The 22211-nt window shown below is 43.0% G+C and overlaps 1 protein-coding gene across 1 annotated transcript in view; it reads right to left on the reverse strand.

Moving 5' to 3' along the window:
- Positions 1–22211, reverse strand: part of PLCB2 (phospholipase C beta 2) — a 95857-nt gene that overhangs the window by 63841 nt on the left and 9805 nt on the right. Inside the window, exons 3-6 of the mRNA XM_060261344.1 lie at positions 10499–10567; positions 7246–7386; positions 6648–6727; positions 1630–1683 (exon numbers count right to left, since the gene is read on the reverse strand). Coding sequence (XP_060117327.1) covers positions 1630–1683; positions 6648–6727; positions 7246–7386; positions 10499–10567 — 344 coding nt within the window. The remainder of the gene's footprint in view (positions 1–1629; positions 1684–6647; positions 6728–7245; positions 7387–10498; positions 10568–22211) is intronic.

Here is a 22211-nt window from a genome sequence, read left to right on the forward strand (position 1 = left end):
TCTCACTTCCCCAGGCTCCACCCACAAAATCTCCAGGTATTTCCTAACCCAGAGCTGGCAACTCTATAATGTCAAAAAGATTGTCAAAAAGAGAGAGAAGGACAGACAATGAACAACAAAATGACATGTTAACTGCCATGCTGTGATTTTTTGGGGTAGGCTGTTGCTTTCTCCCCCCTCCCTTGACAAAATGCAGTTGCTGAATCAGCTATAGAAAGGGAAGAGGGGAAAGGTATAGGAGACAGGAGATTTTTTCTAATGGGGAAGATGATTTTGAGTGGAGAAATAACCTGAGGGGAAAGGGCCAAAATTTTCCTCTTCCCACCCCATCCTCTCCTTTACCTTGTAGCAGCATCCTTGGAAAGAGAATCTAATGCTGACAGTGTGAGAGTTACATATAAAATAGTGGAACGTTGTTCAAATTGCCAGATCAAAACTTGAAAAATACAGAATACTTGGGAACTGTAAGTTATGAAAGAATGACTGTCCATAGTGTTCTGGAGATTGTCAAATTATGAAGGACATTGATCAGATTGCACTGGACTGTGATGTGATTGCTAGTTTACACTTTTATTTGTAATACTAGAGTAAACTAGAGCTGTCCATCATGGATGCATCATTTCCTCGAAGTATTCAAGTGCTTTGTCAGCATCTTGGTTAGATTCTTGGCATCACTTGATCAATGGGATTTTGTCATGCAAAAAATAAAAACTGTTTCATCCTGTCACATTTCAAAACAATTGCACGTCAAATAATAAAGGCCATTACATGCCAGTTATTAAGTACAATTTAAAATAAGCCCATAATTTTAAAGAATAGTAGTTTACTATCAACAGTAAAATCCTAATCAGAATTAAACTCTTCTTGAACCATTTAAATCAATGAACTTAGATGGTATAATTCTATTTAGGTAGATGGTATTTAGGATTGCTCTATTAGGCTCTGCAGAGAATCAAATCCAGTGTAGGCTGCTATGGAACCTAGTAATCATTTCATTTCTATTTTCTTGAAAGCCAAATGGAAAAGAACAAGCAGCTGTTAGTTTTCTGGATGAAAACTTTTGTAGCAGGGTAGTGCTGGAGCCCCACCTTCCTAAGATACAACACGAAACCACTTCTCGTGTTTCAGCAGTTCTTTATTATCAGATATCTAGAACATACAAGATATTATTTATTTTGGCAATATTATTAGTACATCTTAACTTAGAGTGCCCTCATTTTCCTCATCACTAGCAAACCAAAGGCTGAATGGGAACCAAGATTATGACTCTGCATCGGGACTGAAGAGTCACCTGCCTTCTCTGGTGGACTTTCCTTTCTTCCAAGCTTCAATACCCAGTAATCCAGTAGCAGTTAGAATAATCCCCTTTAATTCTGTTTTTGTAACCAGAATTGTATTATGGGTTTCTCTTGCCCTTCAAAACCACTGGAGAATATCCTTTTGCCCTTTACCCACATATTGGACTGGTGTGGACCCTCTATCTGTTCCCTCTAGAAATATGCTTTGAGGATAAGAACTGGCCGGGCAGCTCTTTGTGAAGGGACCATTTACTACAACAGAACTTAGGTCTGTCTTGTGTTGCATCTGTTGGTCAAAATGTGTCAAAGGTAATGCAAATGGCAAACTCACTTTCTGACAGGAATTTTCCCGTCGGCATTCAACTGCAATTTCAGCCTCACCAGTCTGTAAAAAAAAAGATCAGAGCAGACAATCTTTCATTGGCCTTGCTTCCCATATAGCTGGGGATGGGGAGGGATGGAGGAAGTATAATTTTCATCACAATAGAGAAAGCAGGAGGGAAAAGATGCTCATGTTCATTCATGGCCCAGGGAAACATACCTTTTCAAAGTATGTGATAAATTGTTATTGTTAGATGAGGAGATGAAATGAAATTTCACCCTGACTGGAAAAATCATTAAATTCCCTGAACTCAGAGCATATGCTGGCACTGCAAATTCTGAAAGAAACTGATTCTGACTTCTGAGAGTCACAGCACAGTATGGGTGTAGTGTACAGGGAGCCAGCAAGAGGTTATACTGTCATATCTCTAAGACACACTGGCGGAGCATCCCAGCTGGGTGCCATATTGTGACAATATCACAGACCACAGCACCAGCAGGGAAAGGAGCAGGAGTTAGTCTGCTGCCCCAGTTCAGGATCTGCCCCTCAAACCAGCAGAAAGTTATGCCAGCAAAAACCCTGCTATAGCCACAAGTGCCCATAAAATAGTCAGAGCCACCTGCCTTCTCTGATGGACTTTGCTTTCTTTTTTGAGGTATTTTGGCACTTGAAAAGGTGGGTGGGGAGGGGACAAGAGCTTCTAGGGCTGCCATAACCTGAATCTGGATTGGGGCCTTGCAGCAATTTTTGCAGAGCTGCAGTTGCTTCTAAAATGGTATTGGTGGCCACAGGATGGACCCATGGCTGCCATCAGTTTGACTCAGCACTGCACTTGGGTGGCAAGAGAGGCCCAGAGAGGGCACTCAGCACCAATGAGGGAGCACTCAGCACTAACACCCAAGGGGGAGAGCAAAATCCATGTGTGTGGTTAACATGTCTCACATCAGAATTGAAAGAGTATACTCCATCTCTGGGGACACGATCTGAAAGGATTACCATGCATCCACAGGTGAGAAGGGGTGGCAATCCCGCTGCCTGGGACAGAAGTCTGCAGCCTCCTTCCCCACCCCCCTCTCACGAGCTTGGGTGCTGCCTCAATAACACCACTTGCCACACTCAAGGCTAGCAGTGTGTGTTTATGGGGACAACCTGAGCCAGGCCCACCCTGCACAATATCCCAGATCATGCGATGGGACAGACTCCCAGGGAAGCATTTCCAGGAGTGCTACCTATGATGTGGGGCAGGGATGCTGGCAGCCCCACACTGGGCTGTTAGCATACTGCCTTACCAGAGTGCCCTTTCCCCCAGGCAGGGGACAGGCACAGCTGTGGGTTGGGGTGCCTGGCAGCTGTGGATCAGCTCTGTGATCCACAGAGATCCACTATGTTCAGTGGCTTAGCTGGCAAACAATCCTGGGACCCATTCCTTTGCAGGATTGAGCTTTATGTAGCAGCAGCAGCAGCAGCAGCAGTATATGGAGCCCTTGCAGTTGTGGATAAAGATGTAAAATTGCCAGTAATTTTGAAGCTCAGAAAAAAACCCAGTTTTTCCCTGGTTTTTTTCTGGGAAAAAATGGAAATTTGGGGGGGGGAAATGGGGGGGGCTACATTAGCAATTCTTTTTTCTTTTCCAGATTGAAAGTCATTCTGTTACTTTAGGAACACAAAATATGACTATGGACAATTTTACTTGGCATGAAATTATTACAACTAGCATATTAAAAATATAGTGTATCCAAACAATTATTACAAACAGAATTTACTTTTTAAATAATATTTATTTGTAATTATAACAAATGGAGCAACAACTTCCTGAACCATTTACTAGTTTATATGGAACAGACAAAAAAATTTCCACAAAACAATTTTTAAAAATCCAGAAGTAACGATTATTTATATTTCCTCTCCATAGTATGAGATATAAAATAAAATATTTTATTCATTATGTTAAAATAAAATGTTACATAATCATCAATTTCTATTCTTTTCTTTTTTTCAATTTTTCCAATTTTTTGGAAAAAACAAAAAAAAGGCTTCAGGAAAAAAACGGGGGGGGGGATTTTTTTTCTGAATTTTTCTGTTTTTTTCCCGGGCCTTCACATTTCTAGATGCGGATTGCTTCCTCACAAGATTGGTAAGTGTCATCTGGATGGTTGCCTCATGCTCCTGGCAACTGAGCCCCTCCCATGCAGGAGGAACCACAGACCCTGCTGATTGTGGCTGTCAGGGTGTGCTTGTCATCACTGCATATGTTTCTGGAGCATTCTGTCTTGGGCAGCCTTCCACCTGGCAAGTCTGTCCCACTGAAATGTATCCTGTGCTAGGGACAGCTCAGTTTGTCTCCCCATGGCTCCCGGGTGGAGCTCACAAAGGCACAGGAGCCATTCAAGACAGAGTAGGTTTGCAGTCTGATATCATTGGATCTCATCAGGATTTGCTGTTCAGTAAAGTCTGGGGTGCTCTACAATCTCATCCCTGTCAGTTTATTTTTTAGTAGGTGAGACTTGCTCCATCCCTCTCCCTGCCCCCCTGAGAGTCAGTTTGGTGTAGTGGTTAAGTGTGCGGACTCTTATCTGGGAGAAATGGGTTTGATTCCCCACTCCTCCACTTGCAGCTGCTGGAATGACCTTGGGTCAGCCATAGCTATCTCAGGAGTTGTCCTTGAAAGGGCAGCTGCTATGAGAACCCTCTCAGCCCCACCCACCTCACAGGGTGTCTGTTGTTGGGGGAGAAGATATAGGAGATTTTAAGCTGCTCTGAGTCTCTGATTCAGGAAGAAGGGCGGGGTATAAATCTGTAGTCTTCTTCTAATCTGTGAAATCCTCTTAAGTCTTGCTGAGGTGATCTCCCCTTCCCCTAAGGGGTGTGTGTGCGCTCTCGGTCAGGGATGCTCAGGGATAGCATAACTGCGGTTGGCCTTTATGGTGCCACTGGACTCTGTTTTGTTCAGCTGCATGATACAACAGAGTCCAGCTGCACCTTAGAGACTGGCTACACATATTGATCCCCACTAAAACATTCTGCTGGCTGCTGCATGCAACTTGCTTAGGGCATGGGCTGATGGGTGGTCCAAGGTGGTGTGCAGCTGTTCTAGTACAGGGGGGACAGTCTCTGGGTCCCACATTTCCCCACAGCACTGCTGGCATCTGATAATTCATGCAGCAGGGCAGGGCAAGAATGCAAAGGGCCCAGGGTGGACATGGAGCAAGGGAGCTATTGCCATGGGGGTGGCATGGAGGAGTTGTTAAGGGACACTGCTCTCAAAATGATGGCTCAGTGGGCAGTTAATCAACTGCACTATCCAGTTCCACCTTTTGTGGTTTGCCATGGCAAAAGGTCAACCCCAAGGCTTTTGTCTGCCTCTCACCTCTCCCAATGTGGGGATTGAACCAAGACCCTGGCCATGCTATCCCAGTGCCTTCACTGAGTGATACCTGTTTGTGCAATGCTCTCTGCCTGGCCCCCTTGCCACACATGACCCCTGATTGGTGGTGATGTCAGTGGAGTTCCTGCTGTCCTTTGGCACACCTCCTTTTTATGTGCCTTCTTAGCCCAGTGGTCAAGATGCTAGTCTTGGGTGTGGGGGCTGTGGGTTTGATCCTGGCTTCTGTCTATATTTCTTTATTTTTTCCAGGGGAAAGGGGTGTGGGGCCTCAAACAGGGATGGTTGTGTGTGGGCAATACTTTTGCTGCCAATCAGACCATTACCATGGGAGGGCTAGGTATCCTATCATACAAGTGCCCTTTCCCTATGGACTGAGGGGGAGGGACACTCAGGCTATGTGCCTCTCTAAGGCTTGCACTATTGCTGGGTCTTCCCTCCCTGTCTACTAGTCTTGGGCAGTGGGGGGGAGAGTGTTGTCAAAGGGCAGTGGCTGGATCACTGGGCAAAAATTGGCTAGGCCTTGTATGCCACTCTGAAGGATGGCATAAGGTACCACTGTCTGGTTGGTGAATGCTCTGGAGTTGCCGTGGACTCTGGTGCACTTGCTATGCTGCCTGTGTCCCACACAGGAGCACATATTGTTATTTCCCCTGCAGACTATCCATAGGGACTGGACCAGTGGTGCCTCAGATGTGCCAGTTGTCAGGCTGCCTCCATCACAGCTAAGGTTGCCAAGTCCAATTCAAGAAATATCTGGGGACTTTGGGGGTGGGGCCAGGAGACTTTGGGGGTGGAGCCAGGAGACATTGGGGGCGGATCCAGGAGCATGGGTGTGACAAGCATAATTGAACTTCAAGGGAGTTCTGGCCATCACATTTAAAGGGACAGCACACCTTTTAAAATCCTTCCATAGAAAATAATGAAGGATAGGGGCACCTTCTTTTGGGGCTCGTGGAATTGGACCCCCTGGTCCAATGCTTTTGAAACTTGGGGGGCATTTTGGGAAGAGGCACTAGATGCTATACTGAAAATTTGGCACATCTACCTCAAAAAACAGCCCCCCCCCAGAGCCCCCGATAACCGCGGATCAATTCCCCATCATTCCTTATGGGAATTGTTCATGGAGGTGGATAATGGCTGTGGGGGTGGGGCTTCCCCCGCCGGCCAGCTGGCTGGGGGAGGGGGGAAGCCTGTAAAACCGGGGGATCCCCCGCTGGGACCTGGGGATTGGGAGGCCTAATCACAGCAGCCTTCAGGATTTCTCTGTTGCTGGTGTGTCACCCACAAGGATTGACAATGATTTCTCACAGTGGTAATTCATACAAGCAGAAGAGGAAGCTATTGCAGAAGAGTTAGCACTATAATATTAGACTGAACATACCAGCTGAGGTTTCTGGGTGGAATTGCTTCTGCATATTCTGTCACCTTAATAAGTACTTGGTTCAGCCATTGCCACTAGGTGACTTAATACAAGAAATACTCCTACAGAACTGGGCAGGTGGAATGACATATACCTGTTGTTGATATATAGAAAATGTTTCTGAGGAGCTGGTCTGTCACTATTACCTTACACAATAAAATATAAAAATGCCTTTGAATGCCTTGGATGTGCAAAATACAAAATGAATTGAAAGCTACTTACATTTTTTCCAGGAAGCTGTAGCGGCAAGCATTATATGAAAATGGGTTTCTAGCAATGGCTAAGATATCATCTGCCCAGCTCTGAAAAAGACATATGTGCAAGCTGAAAGTCTAGAAAGCTGTATTTTGCACCATCTCAACATAAAAGCCATTGTGCTATTGTGCCATGATCTAGTTTCACACAGGGAGGGACGGTGGCTCAGTGGTAGAGCATCTGCTTGGGAAGCAGAAGGTCCCAGGTTCAATCCCTGGCATCTCCAAAAAAGGGTCCAGGCAAAGAGGTGTGAAAAACCTCAGCTTGAGACCCTGGGGAGCTGCTGCCAGTCTGAGAAGACAATACTGACTTTGATGGACCAAAGGTCTGATTCAGTATAAGGCAGCTTCATATGTTCATATGTTCAGGAATGACAGGGGTTCTGCAGCAGCTGCTCCATTACACTTTTGCTGCACTAACTGCTGGGGTACTCAAGGAACACAGCAAAATACTCCCTATAACTCTTCTGATGACTTATGATCACAATGTAAACAGCAGCAACACACAGCCCACTTGCTATTTTGTTTTGGTTCATGGACATCCACCTTATACAGTTTCCCAGTACCTTTCCCACATTTTCTTTATAGGAAACAAAATTATGAAAGGTGAGGTCCACCATATCTGGACCAGAAACCACAGTCAAAGTCTTGAGCAAGAAGTTGTTGTCTGGAAAATCCAGGTTGAAAACCTCCCGGAGCTTCTGGCTCTGTAAAGGAAAGATAACATTGGAAAATTAAAAGGCCTGCACAAAAGGGGCAGGCTTCAGTTAAACCAAAAGGGAACCATACTGCAGACACATAATATCAAAAGGTAGCAGAGAAACTTTTAAACTAATCCAAGCAACAGGATCTGGGGAGCCTCTCCTTCGAGACAACCCTTGAGGCTGATGTTAAGATGGAGAATGAAACAAGGGAGGTAACTAAAGCAAATAATGTTGTCATACTGGATGATGTTAACTATGCTTACATTTACCATCAGTTCAAGTCATGTTGTAGAAATGAGATCCCTAGACATCATCAGCCTTGTGACCAACTGTTCCAGTGCACAGACATTTGTGTACTGGAACAATTAATCATGGAGCCAATGAGAGAGGTAATAATCTTGGAGTTTGTTCTTAATAGGGCTCAAGATCTGGTGAGAGATGTAGATGTTGCTGCACCAGCTGGGATCAATGATCATTGTGCTATTAAGTTCAGCATTCTTGTCAACAGAAAGTTACCTCTAAAGTCTAAAACTCTAACATGTTATTTTAAAAATGAGCGGATAAAGGGGGGGGGGGAGCTTGTTTTTTAAAAATGGAAGGTCTGCCCCAATAGAAGGTAGCATAATGTCTAGCAAAAGAAATGTAAGTTAATTAGGTATGCAAAATGAGAATCTGAAGATCAGATTGCTAAAAGCATAAAGACAAACAATAAACATTTATTTAAATATACCTAGAGCAGGAAACCAGAAAAACAAGCAGTTGGGTCCTTGGAATAGAATAAAGGGATTGCTAAAGAAAGATAGGGAGATTGTAAAGAAACTAAACAAATTCTTTGCATCTGTGATCACATTAAAAAGTGTGAGATATGTATCCAGGCCAAAGCCTCTATTTTCAGGAACACTGTCTGAAGAATTGGATCAAATTGAAGTGATGAGAAGTTAAATTCTAGACTTTTTTGGGAAATAAAACATCAATACATTCCCAGCTCCTGATGGCAAACACCCAAGTGTTCTTAGGGAACTCAAATGTGAGAAAGTTGGTTTACCAACTGGTATATGTAATTTGCCACTAAAATCAGCTACTGTACCAAAAGAATGGCAAATAGTGAATGTCACATCAATTTTTAAAAAGAGGTACAGAGGACAATTAGGAAATGACAGGCCAGTTAGCCTCACATCTGTCCCAGTCAAGTTATGAAAGATAGACTCAGTAGAATTATATACTTGGATTTTCAAAAGGCTTTTAACAAGATGCCTCATCAAATACTCTTGAGTAAGCTTATCAGTAATTTTCCTTTGAAGCTCCACAGTGTTCTGAGCAAAAATTCTACCTCGTGAGTGAAAAAAGCTAGTATCATTAAAGTCGATATTTGACTATCATGCAAATTAGTTTTTTAGAAAATTATTTCCATAACTTTGTAACAAACTCAGAATGAATTTGCTTAAATTGTATTCAGAGCTGGCGCTAGGGGTTCTGCCAACCCAGGCAAGAACCTCCCTGCTACCCATGTTGTGACCTTCCTTCCCCTCACCTGCATGGGGAAGAGGATGGGGGTGGGCAGGCAAAAGCAAAGTGGTGGTGTGCACCACTCCGAGCCTTCCTTCCTTTGTGCGCCAGCACTCATTAGTGCAGCTTAGAGGGAATACTGCTTATCAGACATGGAATATGGATTTCAGAATTGGTAAACAATCTGGAACTAGGGATGAGCAGTGTAGTAACTAAGTGCAGATGACACAAAATTATTCAGGTTGCTGAAAAACAAAGGTCAACTGAGTCTTGACCTGGATAGCCCAAGCAAGCCTGATCTCATCAGATCTCAGAAGCTAGGTGGGGTCAACTCTGGCAAGTACTTGAATGTGAGACCTCCTTGAAATATCAGGAGCTGTGAGGTGGGGACAGGCTTTATTAAACCACCTCTCTGAATATCCTCCAGGCCCTCAGTAGGGGTCAGTCACCAGAAGTCACCATGACTTCCAGGTGCGCATGCACACACACATAAATACAACAAATAAAAAAGGTCAACTGCAAAGAACTCCACAAGGATCTCCAGAACTTGGGTGAGCAGCCAACAATGCGGCAAATGAAGTTCAATGTAGGTAATTTCAAGTATATGCTAATAGAGTCTGAGACTGAAAGGGACACCACTGCATACTTTCCTGCATTGTGAGAACAGTTCATTTATTCCTACTCTCTGCTTCCTGTCTTTTAACCAATTTTAAAAAGGAAAGAGACCTTGAGGTTGTAGTGAAAAAGTGAAAGTATCAACCCAGTGTGCCATAGCAATGAAAAAGGCAAACTCTACACTGGGGATTATTAGGAAAGGGATTGAAAATAAAACAGCCAATATTATAACATCCCTTTATGGATCTATGGTGTGACCTCATTTGTAATACTGTATAATTCTGGTCATCATATCTCGAAAAGGACATTGCACAGCTGGAAGAAGTACAATCAGCTGTGATGTTATAGCATCACCCCACTCTGCCTTTTCTTACAGCTAGTATGTGAGGATGCAGGAGAGTTTCATTGCATAGTATGGAGAAAATAGTGACCTGGAGCTGCAAGCTGGTGTTTATCGTAAACATTATTGTCAAATATTTTGTTTCCTCACCCCGTCCTATGGGCTGCAGTTTCCTCATGTTGCACAGCAACCTAGTTTTGCACTACTGATTCACCTCAAGTGTGCACAGCGGTCACTTTGTAGAAAAAATAGGTGGTGGAGCTCATCCAGGAGTTGTTATGCACCTACTATTCAATGGACAAGGTGGGGAGGAAGAGGGGGAACCCTCAGAAAGGTTCAGGAGCTGCACTCCTGTGATCTCCTGCTGAATCTGAGGCCTGAGTGTGCATGACTCAGTTGTGCCATGAAAAGACTTTAGTTTGGGTGGCACAAGAGAGAGAAGGGGAAAGAACTGCATCAAGTCAACCAGTGGTCTCTAAAGCAGCATCAAAGGAGTGCTGGAACCTTGTGGTTGGCTCAGCAATTTGTCTGCAAAACCTCTCTTTGGAAGTACTGGGAGAGGCTATTTGAGCTATTCATCTGTGGCAACTTCAAAGGAGCCTGGGCAATTTGAATGCAAAACAAAAAGTGCTGTACAACATGCCACAAACTAACCTTAGGAATCTTGGCAAATTTCCCTACTCTGGTATCTCGAATACTTGTTATATCCAAAAAATCCATTTCCTGCAAAAGAGCAAAAAATAACTATCAATTCTTCGTCTATTTATTTAAAACATTTCTGTGCTGCCTTTTCACCCAAATAGGGCACTCAGAGCATCACACATGTAAACACTGAAATATTGAAACATTAAAACAGGAATTAAAATATAAAATATTTAAACAATTTAATAAAACATCTTCCTTTCTTTACTTCACTCATGCCCAATCTTTCTCCCCAGTAGATCCCAAAGTGGCTTACATGCTTCTTTTTCTCCTCAGAACAACTTTGCAAGGTGGCAAATGTTGCAACCATGTGACTGGTGTTACTGGCTAAAGGTCACCCAGTGAACTTCCATGGCAGATTGGGGCTCTATCCCTGCTCCTCCCAGATCCTAGCCTAGCATTCTAACCACTATGCCACACTGGCTCTCAGACACATCTACAAACACACCTAACAACCCAGTTAGGGAGGAAGGCCAATAACAGTTAGTGGGGGGATTCCAAACTAAACAGAGAGAGACAGACAAATCTCCTTGGGGCAGGAGCTTTACTGTTTAAATTCTGGTTACAGAAATGAGTATGTTGAGAAGACACCAGGGGGAGAAAGGGTGTCACACTAGTCAAGAACAAAAAGCAGCATGTCTGGGACTGGGTCAGCAGCAAACAGCAATGAAAGACACTTGCTTTTGGAGGCAATGAAGTGGGACCCCTGAATAATTAATGAATACCCCTATGATAATGAATAAAAGCATGCTTCTGCCTTCAGAACTAGGATGTCTGATACAACTCTTTGTTAGAAGCACAGACAGCACCAAGTGGGTGTGAATTCAAGGTTTTATATTAGATAAGAGGCAGTGACCTCATTGAGGCCTCTGGACGTGTACTAGATAACAAAGGGGCCTCAGAGAAGCTTCTTGCTGGAGCTGTAAAGCATGGAGACAGGAGGAATGGAAAAGTACTAGAAAGAGTTACAAGGAGGTGGGGAATGTTGAATCAGATAAGCCTGTGTGCCTGTGCCTGTGTGAATATGTAGAATGATTTTAACTTAGTCATTTTGGGAGCCCATGGCCGACTAAGTTCTGCTCTTGGTACCAAAAGTAAACGTCATTTCATACCAGTAATGTGTGCAGACCTCGTTATTTCTCTGCTTCATTTTGGTGCATTGACCGGGAAATGAACGGGGTTAGGATATTTCCTTTCCCTTGGCTGGTTGTATAGCCGTCCGTCTTCCACCCTCGTGGTGGAAAGAATGGACTAGGTGCCATGGTCACATTTTTTATCGAGTCCGGCTCTCTCTGCCCTGGTGGGGGAAAGTGTCCGGTTTGCCAACCAAGATCCCACGCCTGGTTGAACCGACGTGTCCAGGGAATCAGAAGATCTTCAGGATTGTGAGTATTTACTGCCTGGGAATTCTGATTACCTCTCCTTAGGAAAGAAGAAGGGTCTGATCACCCCTTAAGCTCTGTCTATTAGGCTCCGCTTTGGAGCTGAAGCACAGAAGCTAGGATCTGGAAGGATTTATGTGGTGTGTGTGAAGGAGAGGAGACAAAGCCTCTAAGTGAGAGGGTTATTCTCTTGTGCAGTTCCCATGGGGCAACTTCACTGGGTCACGAGAGAGAAAGAGTGAAAAACCCCAGGGTTCCCTGGCTGCCGGACCCCTTACTGGCAGCTCCTGTTTTCTGTTTTCCCTAGAAGTGTCTTGTCTAAACGTCGGTGCCATGGGGAATTTAAAAACCAGAATTCTGGGCAATGTCAGAGAATGGTAGTTCCACATGGGCAGGCAAGGCTCTTTTGTCTATCTATTGATGGACGGCCGGGCTGCCGATGTTCCTATAAACCTGGACCGGGCGCTGCAAGCCATGGCAGACTGGATCAGGTCGAGTGGGCTGAAACTGAATCCAGCGAAGACAGAGGTCCTTTGTCTAGGGCGTGGTGGTCCGGAGGGAGGGATCTCCCTTCCAGCTTTTGACGGTGCGTCACTGATACCAGTGCGCAGGGTCAGGAGCTTGGGAGTGCTACTGGAGTCTTCCTTGACAATGGAGGCCCAGATAGCAGCCACTGCCAAATCCGCCTTTTCCCACCTTAGGCGGGCAAGGCAGTTGGCTCCCTTCCTGGAGCGCAATGACCTGGCAACAGTGATCCATGCAACGGTCACCTCGAGGCTAGACTACTGTAATGCCCTCTACATGGGGCTGCCCCTGTGCCGAACCCGGAAGCTGCAGCTAGTGCAGAATGCAGCAGCCAGACTGCTATTGGGCCTACCTCGGTGGGAACATGTGCAGGCTGGGCTGCGGGAACTGCATTGGCTGCCAGTTATTTACCGAGTTCGTTACAAGGTGCTGGTTATTACCTTTAAAGCCCTATATGGCTGAGGACCTGTTTACCTTAGGGACCGCCTCTCTCCATATGTTCCCCAGAGAGCACTGCGATCCAGCTCACAAAACCTTCTGGAAGTACCTGGGCCAAAGGAGGCCAAACTAAAAATAACCAGAGAACAGGCCTTCTCTATAAAAGCACCCCAGTGGTGGAATCAGCTGCCAGAAGAGGTGCGGGCCCTATGGGACATTAGCCAATTCCGTAGGGCGTGCAAAACCGCCCTCTTCCGGCTAGCCTTCCAAGATGAAACCTGAAATGAACACCATGCCATCACTAACATCAACAATCGAGTTAGCAATAAGATAAGATTATTTTAGATTGATTTTAGATTTTTATATTATGTAAATTTAATGGTAATTTTAAATGGTACTGAAATGTATAACTGTTTTATTGTTTAACATGGCTTTTGCCACACTCTGTAAGCCGCCCTGAGCCTGCCTCGGTGGGGAGGGCGGGGTATAAATAAAATTTTATAATTTTATAATTATTATTATTGTCCCTAAACTTCCCCCCCAAGAAAAATCTAACTTTTAATTTTAAATGTCTCTTAGAATAGAGAAACCTGGCTTTGTAAGGTAACAAAGACCTCTCTCCCCTTAATAAAATAAAGAAACAGAAAAGCAATGATTTGGACTAAAATTAGATGAGGCCAGTTCTCAAAGGTGAGGCCTGGAGATCTCCTGGAATCACAGCACAAAGTTTCAAGCTGCAGAATCAGTTTTCTCTGCAGGGTAATGGAAGTTTGGTGTGAGTGAGAGCTCAGAGCCTGGCTCCCTTGGGATCTCATCTTTCTTTAGACTTCCATTCTAGATCTCTAGCAATCTGTCTTGTCTGGATATGGCAACCCCATTCAGGAAATAAAACTAACTGCAGAGAATGTGGCCTTGACCAAAAGATCAGGTCTCTGTTAGTGTGACGAAGTCTGCCACCTGTCTGGCCAAGGTGGGTTAGCAGACTTGCCAACTGATAGTCCAACACAGGTCCAAAGTCTGGTATTACCTCCAGAAACACCAGGAAGGTAGTTTGCCACCAGACTGGATAAATCCTTTAGCACAGAGGCCCCAGTCAAGCCTCTGCCTATTAAGAATACTCTAGAGAAAACCAAGCCACACCACTGCAGCAAGGGGTTCCTCAAGTCAGTTTTCACAAATTGGTAGGAGGCACTTCCAAAGCCTAGTGGGTAAGTTTGGCTCGGACTGTAGTGGCCCTGAAAGTAAATAACCAAAAAAAAAATAAACTTAAAGAAAGCTTATTTTACAAAATAGGCATGAAAGCATTGTTTTTAGTAAGCCATACAAAATAGCAACGTTGTTCAATATAACTAGCTAACTGGGTATAAATTCAGAGAGCTAGATATTATCATACAGAGTCCAAATGTCCAGATGGAATCCAAGGGTTTCCTCAAATGGAATCACATAAGGAGGCTGTTAAGCATAATAGACTCTAGTCTCGGTTAGGCTCGGCTAAGAAATGCACTCATGATGTTATTTTCATGCCTCCCAGACCCTCGTGGTGTAGCCAATTAAGGCTATTCAGCTATCTCAGCACTAAAATTCAGTTGGTGCATGGCTACTGTATTACAGTTAGCCCAAAAGAACTTAGGTTCAGCTCTTTTAAAATGCAGCCAGGATGCAAATTAAACAAATACAATTTATTGTCATGACTTAAAGAGAGATTCAGAGAGTTGTACCCCTATTTTCACTTTTAAAATGCCAGAACCAAATACCTCTGAGAAAGAGAGATTAAACTAGTTTTGTTAAATATTTACTGCTTCAGTTTTATACATTTCAGGCTCAAAGAAAGGCCTCTGAGCATGTACAGAGAATGCCTAAGATCAGCCCAAATTGGAGCCTGGCCTAGAGAAGTTAAAGATTGCAAATTTGCAGTCCTCCTGCCCTTCCCCAATTAGGGAAGGAATGCTAATCCTCTTCCCCTTACTCAATCTGAAATCTTTAACAGAATCAGAAAAGGGCAAAAGGAATAATAATTTTTTTTAGAATGCAGTGCCCTGAGACATTAAGAAGGAAAGAAAATTTTCACCTCAAGTCTCTCCTCTTAAAGTACAAGCAACCAGGTGCCTTTAGAGAAAAAGACTTGTCTTCTTTTATAAATCAGATCCATAACTAGCCAGGGAAGAAGAAATGTGGTCATTTGAAAATCTTAACTATGTGACTAAGCTGATGGAAAACTCCAGGTACCACCTTTTTCACATGCAAATAAGGAAACACCCAGAGCTTGAATTTTCTCCTCTCATAATCAGAAAGAAAATCTTGTCTCTGAAACAAAGCTCATCCAATCTTCTTAAGAGAAGTAAATTGCCAATATCTTTGGAAAGAGTCAAAGTTTTCTCTTTTGCAAGGAACTTTTGTCCTAGCAACTTTCACTGGATTTTGGCTAGGAAAACTTTTGCAGACCCTCTTTAGCTGTTTTAGGAAAGAAAAGACAGCCAAATTTAGTCTTATTTGTAGAAATAAGAAGTGTAAAATCTGAGGGCCCCCCCACACCAGGCAGATATCCCATTACCTTCCCCATCTTGTGTTTAAAAGTTGCTTAACCTGAGAAAAAAACCCTGTATCCTGGAAAATTTATCAAGATCAGATAAGAGAATACTGGGATTAACTGTCCAGCAAGGTTTATTATCTTCTCTTTCTATCTTTTGTTAAACCAATTTTCTCTCTCCCAGACTTAGAGAGAGAAGGATCTTTTATATATATGCCCCATGGTAGCTAAGGGGGAGGCACAATTGAGATATTTTTCTGAATTCTCATCTTCTCCTGATTTTGGGTCTAAAGATACAAATTCAAACTTCTGAAATTATGCAAGAATGTCTCCATAAACAAAATGAGTAGTTCTAGAAGACCACTCCCAGTCAGGAAGATATCTGGAAGGAAAGATGTGCATATGTTGAAAGAAGCAAGCCAGTTTGAAAGCTGCTTGGCTTGCTCAAAGCACTACTGTGTTTTGCAAGGGTGCCAGTCTCCAGGTGGAACCTGGAGATCACTCCCAAAAATATAATGTAATGCCCAGAACATTAATACCAATTCCTCTGGGAGAGAAAGTGTCCAAGAAAATGGACTGCACATTTTGTAATCTTCAAATTTAATACAAATATTCAGAAATCTCCAGCCTGGAGCTGACATCCCAAAGTTCCACTTACAGCTAATCCTCTGCTAGAGAAAAGGCCCTGCCTGTAAACTGTCCTGAGGCTAAGAGTTCTCCTAGATTAGAAGGTTTTCCTCTGATTTTTTTTTTTTTTGCTTTACCTTTTAAGTCTGAAAATATTGTTTCCAGTGGCCATTATCAGTTTCCCTTGTACTTAAGATTTTGTAGCTTTAATTTTAAGGGGAATACTTGTAAGATAATCAGCTTGTGATCTCCTTTGTTTTAAAGAAATGGTGCACCTAACAGAAGATTTTTTGTTATTTTTTTTTAATCTGAGACAATGGGTTAAAAGTTTATATTTGCAATTTTGGGTTTATATGGAACATCTTTATCTCTTGTGCAAAAGGAATACATAATCAAACCTTTTGGAAATGTTATTTCTCTTGTGATTTTTGTTAAGTACATCTCATACCAGAAGCATATGGTCTCAAGTGCTACATCTAACACAGTTTTCTATCTTACTTTGCACTGCTTCCCAATTTTTCATTCCTTTAAATCTGAAAATTCCTTTTGTTGTTGGTACTGAATTTTATTTTCTGAAAAGAACAGTGTTTTAAAATTCTACCTCACAGATTTTGGTTTCTACAAGACCTCTTTTCATTTAAAGTTATAGCATGTGTTACAGAAGAACATCTGTACCCTTCCTTGGGTAAAACTACCCTCTCACTGTGCAACTTCTCTCTTAAGTCTTCAGAAACTAATACTTTATTTTACCAGTGACCCAGTTATTCTCAGTGTCGTGTTTCCCATAGAAATACCCTTTCTAGATTTGTTGGTAATTCACTAGGCAGAATTCCTGAAAACTCTTGGTCTTTATTAGAAATCTGGACTTTAATAATGTTCTGCATTCCTCAAATGTATATGCTCTCTTAATGTCATTTATAGTTATGTTCCATCTATGAACTGTGCATATCAATCTTCCTGCTCAGCTATTTGGTGAACCTCTTGCCTGTGGAAAGACATCTTCTCTAGATGGAAAGATACTGGGATGTGCCAGTGTGAATGGATACTCCCATCACTGTCTCTCCTCCTCCTGTGACCCATCTTTACCCCATCTCTGTCAATATACTATTTCATTACCCCATTGCAGTGTCATTTCAGTCTTTCTTGGGAATGTCTAAACCAAATTGTCACCTAGCTGCCCTTCCTGAGTAGTCATACAGAATTAATTTGTTTGGTAATGATGATGGTCAGTCTCCTTCAGACTTAAATAAGGTTTCAGAAGACTGAAAGGGGGGAATGAAGGGGGACCCCTGAATAATTAACGAATACCCCTATGATAATGAATAAAAGCATGCTTCTGCCTTCAGAACCCACCTGGGGCTATCTTCGTTAGAAGCACAGATAGCCCCAAGTGGGTGTTATATTAGATAAGAGACAGTGACCTCATTGAGGCCTCTGGATGTGTATTAGATAACACAGGGGCCTCAGAGAAGCTTCTTGCTGGAGCTGATAAAGAATGGAGACAGGAGGAATGGAAAAGTACTAGAAAGAGTTACAAGGAGGTGGGGAATGTTGAATCAGATAAGCCTGTGTGCCTGTGTGAATAAAATGGTCTGTATGTAGAATGATTTTAACTTAGTCATTTTGGGGGGCCATGGCCAACTAAGTTCTGCTCTTGGTACCAAAAGTAAACCTCGTTTCATACCAGTAATGTGTGCGGATCTCATTATTTCTCTGCTTCAGCAACAGCTTTACTCTAAGCTACAGCCTGGCAATTACTGTTATAGCAGCCATTAATGATGCCTGATGATCTTGTCTTTCACCTATGTGGACTTGGTCAGTGGGCTTAACAGCATCTCATTAGAGCAGGGGTGGCCAATGGTAGCTCTCCAGATGTTTTTTGCCTACAACTCCCATCAGCCCCAGCCAGCATGGTCAATGGCTGGGGCTGATGGGAGTTGTAGGCAAAAAACATCTGGAGAGCTACCACTGGCCACCCCTGCATTAGAGGCAAGGGTTGCTTCAGCCTTGCTCTAGTAAAGTCTGCAGAAAGACTCAGCCAGTAGATAGATCTGCTGTTGTTTACTTTCCTCTGCCTTCCCTGCATTTCTACTGCCTGCTTCACAAAACTGTACTAAAAGCAAAATAAATTTAAAGGCATTCACTGAATGCGGTGTTAGTCCAGCTTCACAGGCCAGATTGCCAACCTCTATATGAGGCCTGAAGACCTCCACAAAATATAATGGATCTCCAGACTACAAAAATAAGTTCCCCCAGAAAAAATGCTGGCTTGGGACTCTATGAATTATACCTCACTGAAGTCTCTCTCCAGGCTCCACCCCCAAATATCCAAAAATTTCCCAGTGCTGAATGAGCAGCCTTATTCAAAGGCCATCAAACTGACCTGCCCCCCTGAATTTTGTCCCCAAAGTCTCCACACCCACTCTGGAAGCTCTGGACAGTTTTCAGCACACCACAGGAAATGTTTGAAAGGTTAAGAACCCGCATTTTGAGCTGGGTCCCGATATGGAATTGCAGCCAGTGCCATTTCTCATAAACAGGAGGTACTTATACTGTTTCTTCACTGGTAGGAGGCAGTCTGGAGCACAGCAGAGGGCAGCAGTGACCAGTGAGTATACCTATTTAACCCCTTCCTCAGTGGCCATTCCTTCCTTCCAAATCTCCCACCTCGTGACTTACCCTTGCACATATTCATCTGGAACCCTCAGGTAGAACAAATAAGCAGCTGGTGTGTGTGTGGGGGGGGGGGGAGGAAATCACCATTCTTGCATACCCTCCCCTAGTTATGACAATTGCCCAGGGAAAATTGCCTGCCCTCCTACTATACCTTTAACAGCATGCCCAGTTCAATGGGCAAAGGTTTCATGGCATGGATTGAAATGCTATCATTGGCTGATTTCTGCAGATATAACTGCTGTCAAGACTGATACAGGAATTGGTTAAAAACTGGCAAACCACCCCCTCCCCACTTCTCCACTCAAAATGCCTGATCAATGGAGTGAGTTTGAACTGGGTATGCCAAATAATGATTTTCAAAAGATCTCATGGGACAGACACATGGACACATTTTTTAAAAATTCTGAGTGCATTATTCTTTAACTTTCGTACATATTCTCAAAAGGGTCAAATAAGGAACCTATTTAGAGAATCCAACAAGGATCCTGCTTACGAGATAATCTTTTGAACAGCTGTCTGGATACCTCCTTCTTGTGTAATTTTTATGCATAATATTCATGGCATAACCTCAAAAAGTCATCCATCAACAAATTTATGTGAGAACTGGCATTTTTGTTACTTTGCATATAAACTCTCAATTTGCTCACATACTCTCTGAAAGCAGAAAAATTCTCCTCTCCTAGGAATTTAAGTAAATGATGGTAAACAAGCCATTATTCTGCCTTCACATTTGCTTATTTTGCTTAATATTCTAATCCAACATTACTGCATTTCCCAGTCAAATGAGGCACCTGACTTCTAACTCTTCTCACAAATAACTATCATCTCCTTTGACAATACATAATATATCATCTCCAGCTTTGTGAATGTGAGGTCTACCACATTCTTCTCCTACTCACAGCCTTATGGTGACTTGTGTTGTCAGTACAGCCTTGAAAAGGGTTCTGATGAACTCTGGGTTTTTATATTTTCAAAGAGAGAGACTCCATTTTTGCCTCTTCATCCTTTCAATTTGCACCCGGTACCATTTCTGCATGGCACAATGGGCACCACTACTTAGGATATGAGGAATTACCTGGGTAGTTTCAATTTCCTGCTAGGTTGTAATGCAGGGTTGACCACTGTGGCCTTATTCCACTATGTCTATGTTAAATGCCATCAAGTTGCACCTGACTTATGGCAACCCTATAAATTAATGACCTTTAGAACATCTTATCATTAACAGCCTTGCTCAGGTCTTGCAGACTGAAGGTCATGGTTTCATTTATTGAGTCAATCCATCTCATGTTGGGTTTTCCTCTTTTCCTGCTGCCTTCAACTTTCCCCAGCATCACTGTCTTTTTCAGTGAGTCTTGTCTTCTCATAATGTGAACAAAGTACAATAACAGTCATTTTAACTTCCAGGGAGAGTTCAGGCTTGATTTGATCTAGAACACATTTATTTGTCTTTTTGGTGGCCCATCGTATCTCTAATACACTCCTCCAACACCACATTTCAGATTAACCCCCTTTCTTCCTGTCAGCTTTCTTCATCATCCATACACACCCATACATAGTAATAGAGAATACTATGGCATAAATTTTCTTGATCTTGGTCCCCAGTAACATTACTTCTACCATACAGAAACCCAAGTAAAATTTATTTTACCACTTCCACCACCTGAATATTTTAGAAATATGTAGATCTCTGGAAATTAAAGTCTCTTTGTCTCGTAAAATATTCTTCTTTTAAATAAATACTCTGGACTTTCCTTGACCTTCTATTCCAATTACTCTGGATGTCAGGGAAATCTTGGGAATATAGCTTGACAGAGTAAGTCAGATTGAGACAGGAGGCTGCCCATCTTCTCTTCATACCTTGATAAGGATGGGCCAAGCTAAGTTTTTCTGTGGGTACAAACAGACAACTGATACACCAGTTTCATAAAACAAGCTTGGTCTAGTTGCAGGGAAAACCAAGATTCCATGACAGAAGACGAGATGATGTTGAGGCCTCTAATGAAGATCTCATTTGTTGGGCAGCAGAAGGCAGTTCTTTAGGTATCTTGATCCTAGTCCATGTGGAGCTTTCTAGGCTGAAGAGACTGGCACTTTGAGTTATGCCTTGAAGCAAATAGCCAGCCAGTGTAAAGCTTTTAAGACTAGCAAAATGTGATTCCCCACATAAGTTACATTTGCTCGCACTATAGCTGATGCATTTTGAACTAGCTGACATTTCCAAACTGAGGTCTAACTAGGGACTATTTGTTTACAGAAAGTGTTTGGAATTCTTACCTGTTCTGTTCAGGCCTAGCAGCTCCTGGGTGCTTTTAGATGAAAACAAAAACTGGCAGCTGGCTTCAGTGCTGCCAAAACAGCTGTGAAGTGCTATAAACCCTACTGCTGGAATATAGACATATCTCAGAAAGGTATGTTTAGTGAAACCATTACATTGGCTTAGCAAAGAAACACAAGCCATCTGCTCCACAGGCAGCTGGTATACTGTTGCTCAGTATTAGGCTATTTTGCCAGGGAAACACATGCAGTGGTTGTCCCAGATGAGCTTCACGTGTCATTAGTGCAAAGCAATTCTCTGTGGTTTTTTGTTCCAACTGGAACCCAAGAACATTATTTTAATCTAGCATGGGATCAAGTAAAATCCGACCAAATTTCCAGGGCTCCTAATTGGTATAATTACTAATGTAAACTTCTCAATTTGTTATTCTCTGGCTTCAGTTAGTATTTTCATGAAGAGGAGGAAGCAAGCCTCAACCACAATCTTTGAGTGAACTGGAAAGCAGAACTAAACAAGGAAAACCTCCTACTGCAATCCTGGCAGCTCTTTCTCACTGTGGCTCTTTCTCTTTTCAACTCTGTGAACAGGGAGAGAAGATTTTTCCTCTTGCCTGTTCACTACTTCTACTTTGATTCATCCAGATTCATACTGAGTGCCTTCTCCAAACACCTCTTGAAAACCCCTATGGGGTTGCCATAAGTCAGCTGTGACTCGATGGCAAATAGAAATAGAGGGGGGTATTAAAAATTATCCTCCCAAGGTGCCAAATAAGCTAGGTACACCACTGCATGGTTGCCATACAGAAGCAAGCAGTGGCAAACCACCTCTGTCTCTTGCCTTGAAACCCCTATGGGGCACCATAAGTGTTCAGCAAAGAAGTCATTTCCCCAGGAAACACTTTCCAGGGCACTTTCTTTGAGGATGGTAAGATAACTTAGACCCCATAAGCCCAATCCTCATCAAACTTGGCGAGCAGGTAAAGGTGAGACAGCCAAAGATCCCCTGTGAGTTTGTTGTCTCTAGATTGCACTGGATCTATTCTATACACTCCTGAACCACTTGAACCTGTGCCTGTCAAAATCACAGGTGGTCGTCCTGTGCAAGCTAGAGACACCAAACTTGGAGGGCATGTAAAGAAGCATCCAGGAAAAGTCTCCTGCAAGTTTGGTATTTCCAGCTTGCACAGGATCTGTTCCATACACTCATAAACCTCCT

This window comes from Heteronotia binoei, chromosome 21 (assembly GCF_032191835.1).
Source record: "Heteronotia binoei isolate CCM8104 ecotype False Entrance Well chromosome 21, APGP_CSIRO_Hbin_v1, whole genome shotgun sequence".
In the NCBI taxonomy this organism is placed as follows: domain Eukaryota; kingdom Metazoa; phylum Chordata; class Lepidosauria; order Squamata; family Gekkonidae; genus Heteronotia; species Heteronotia binoei.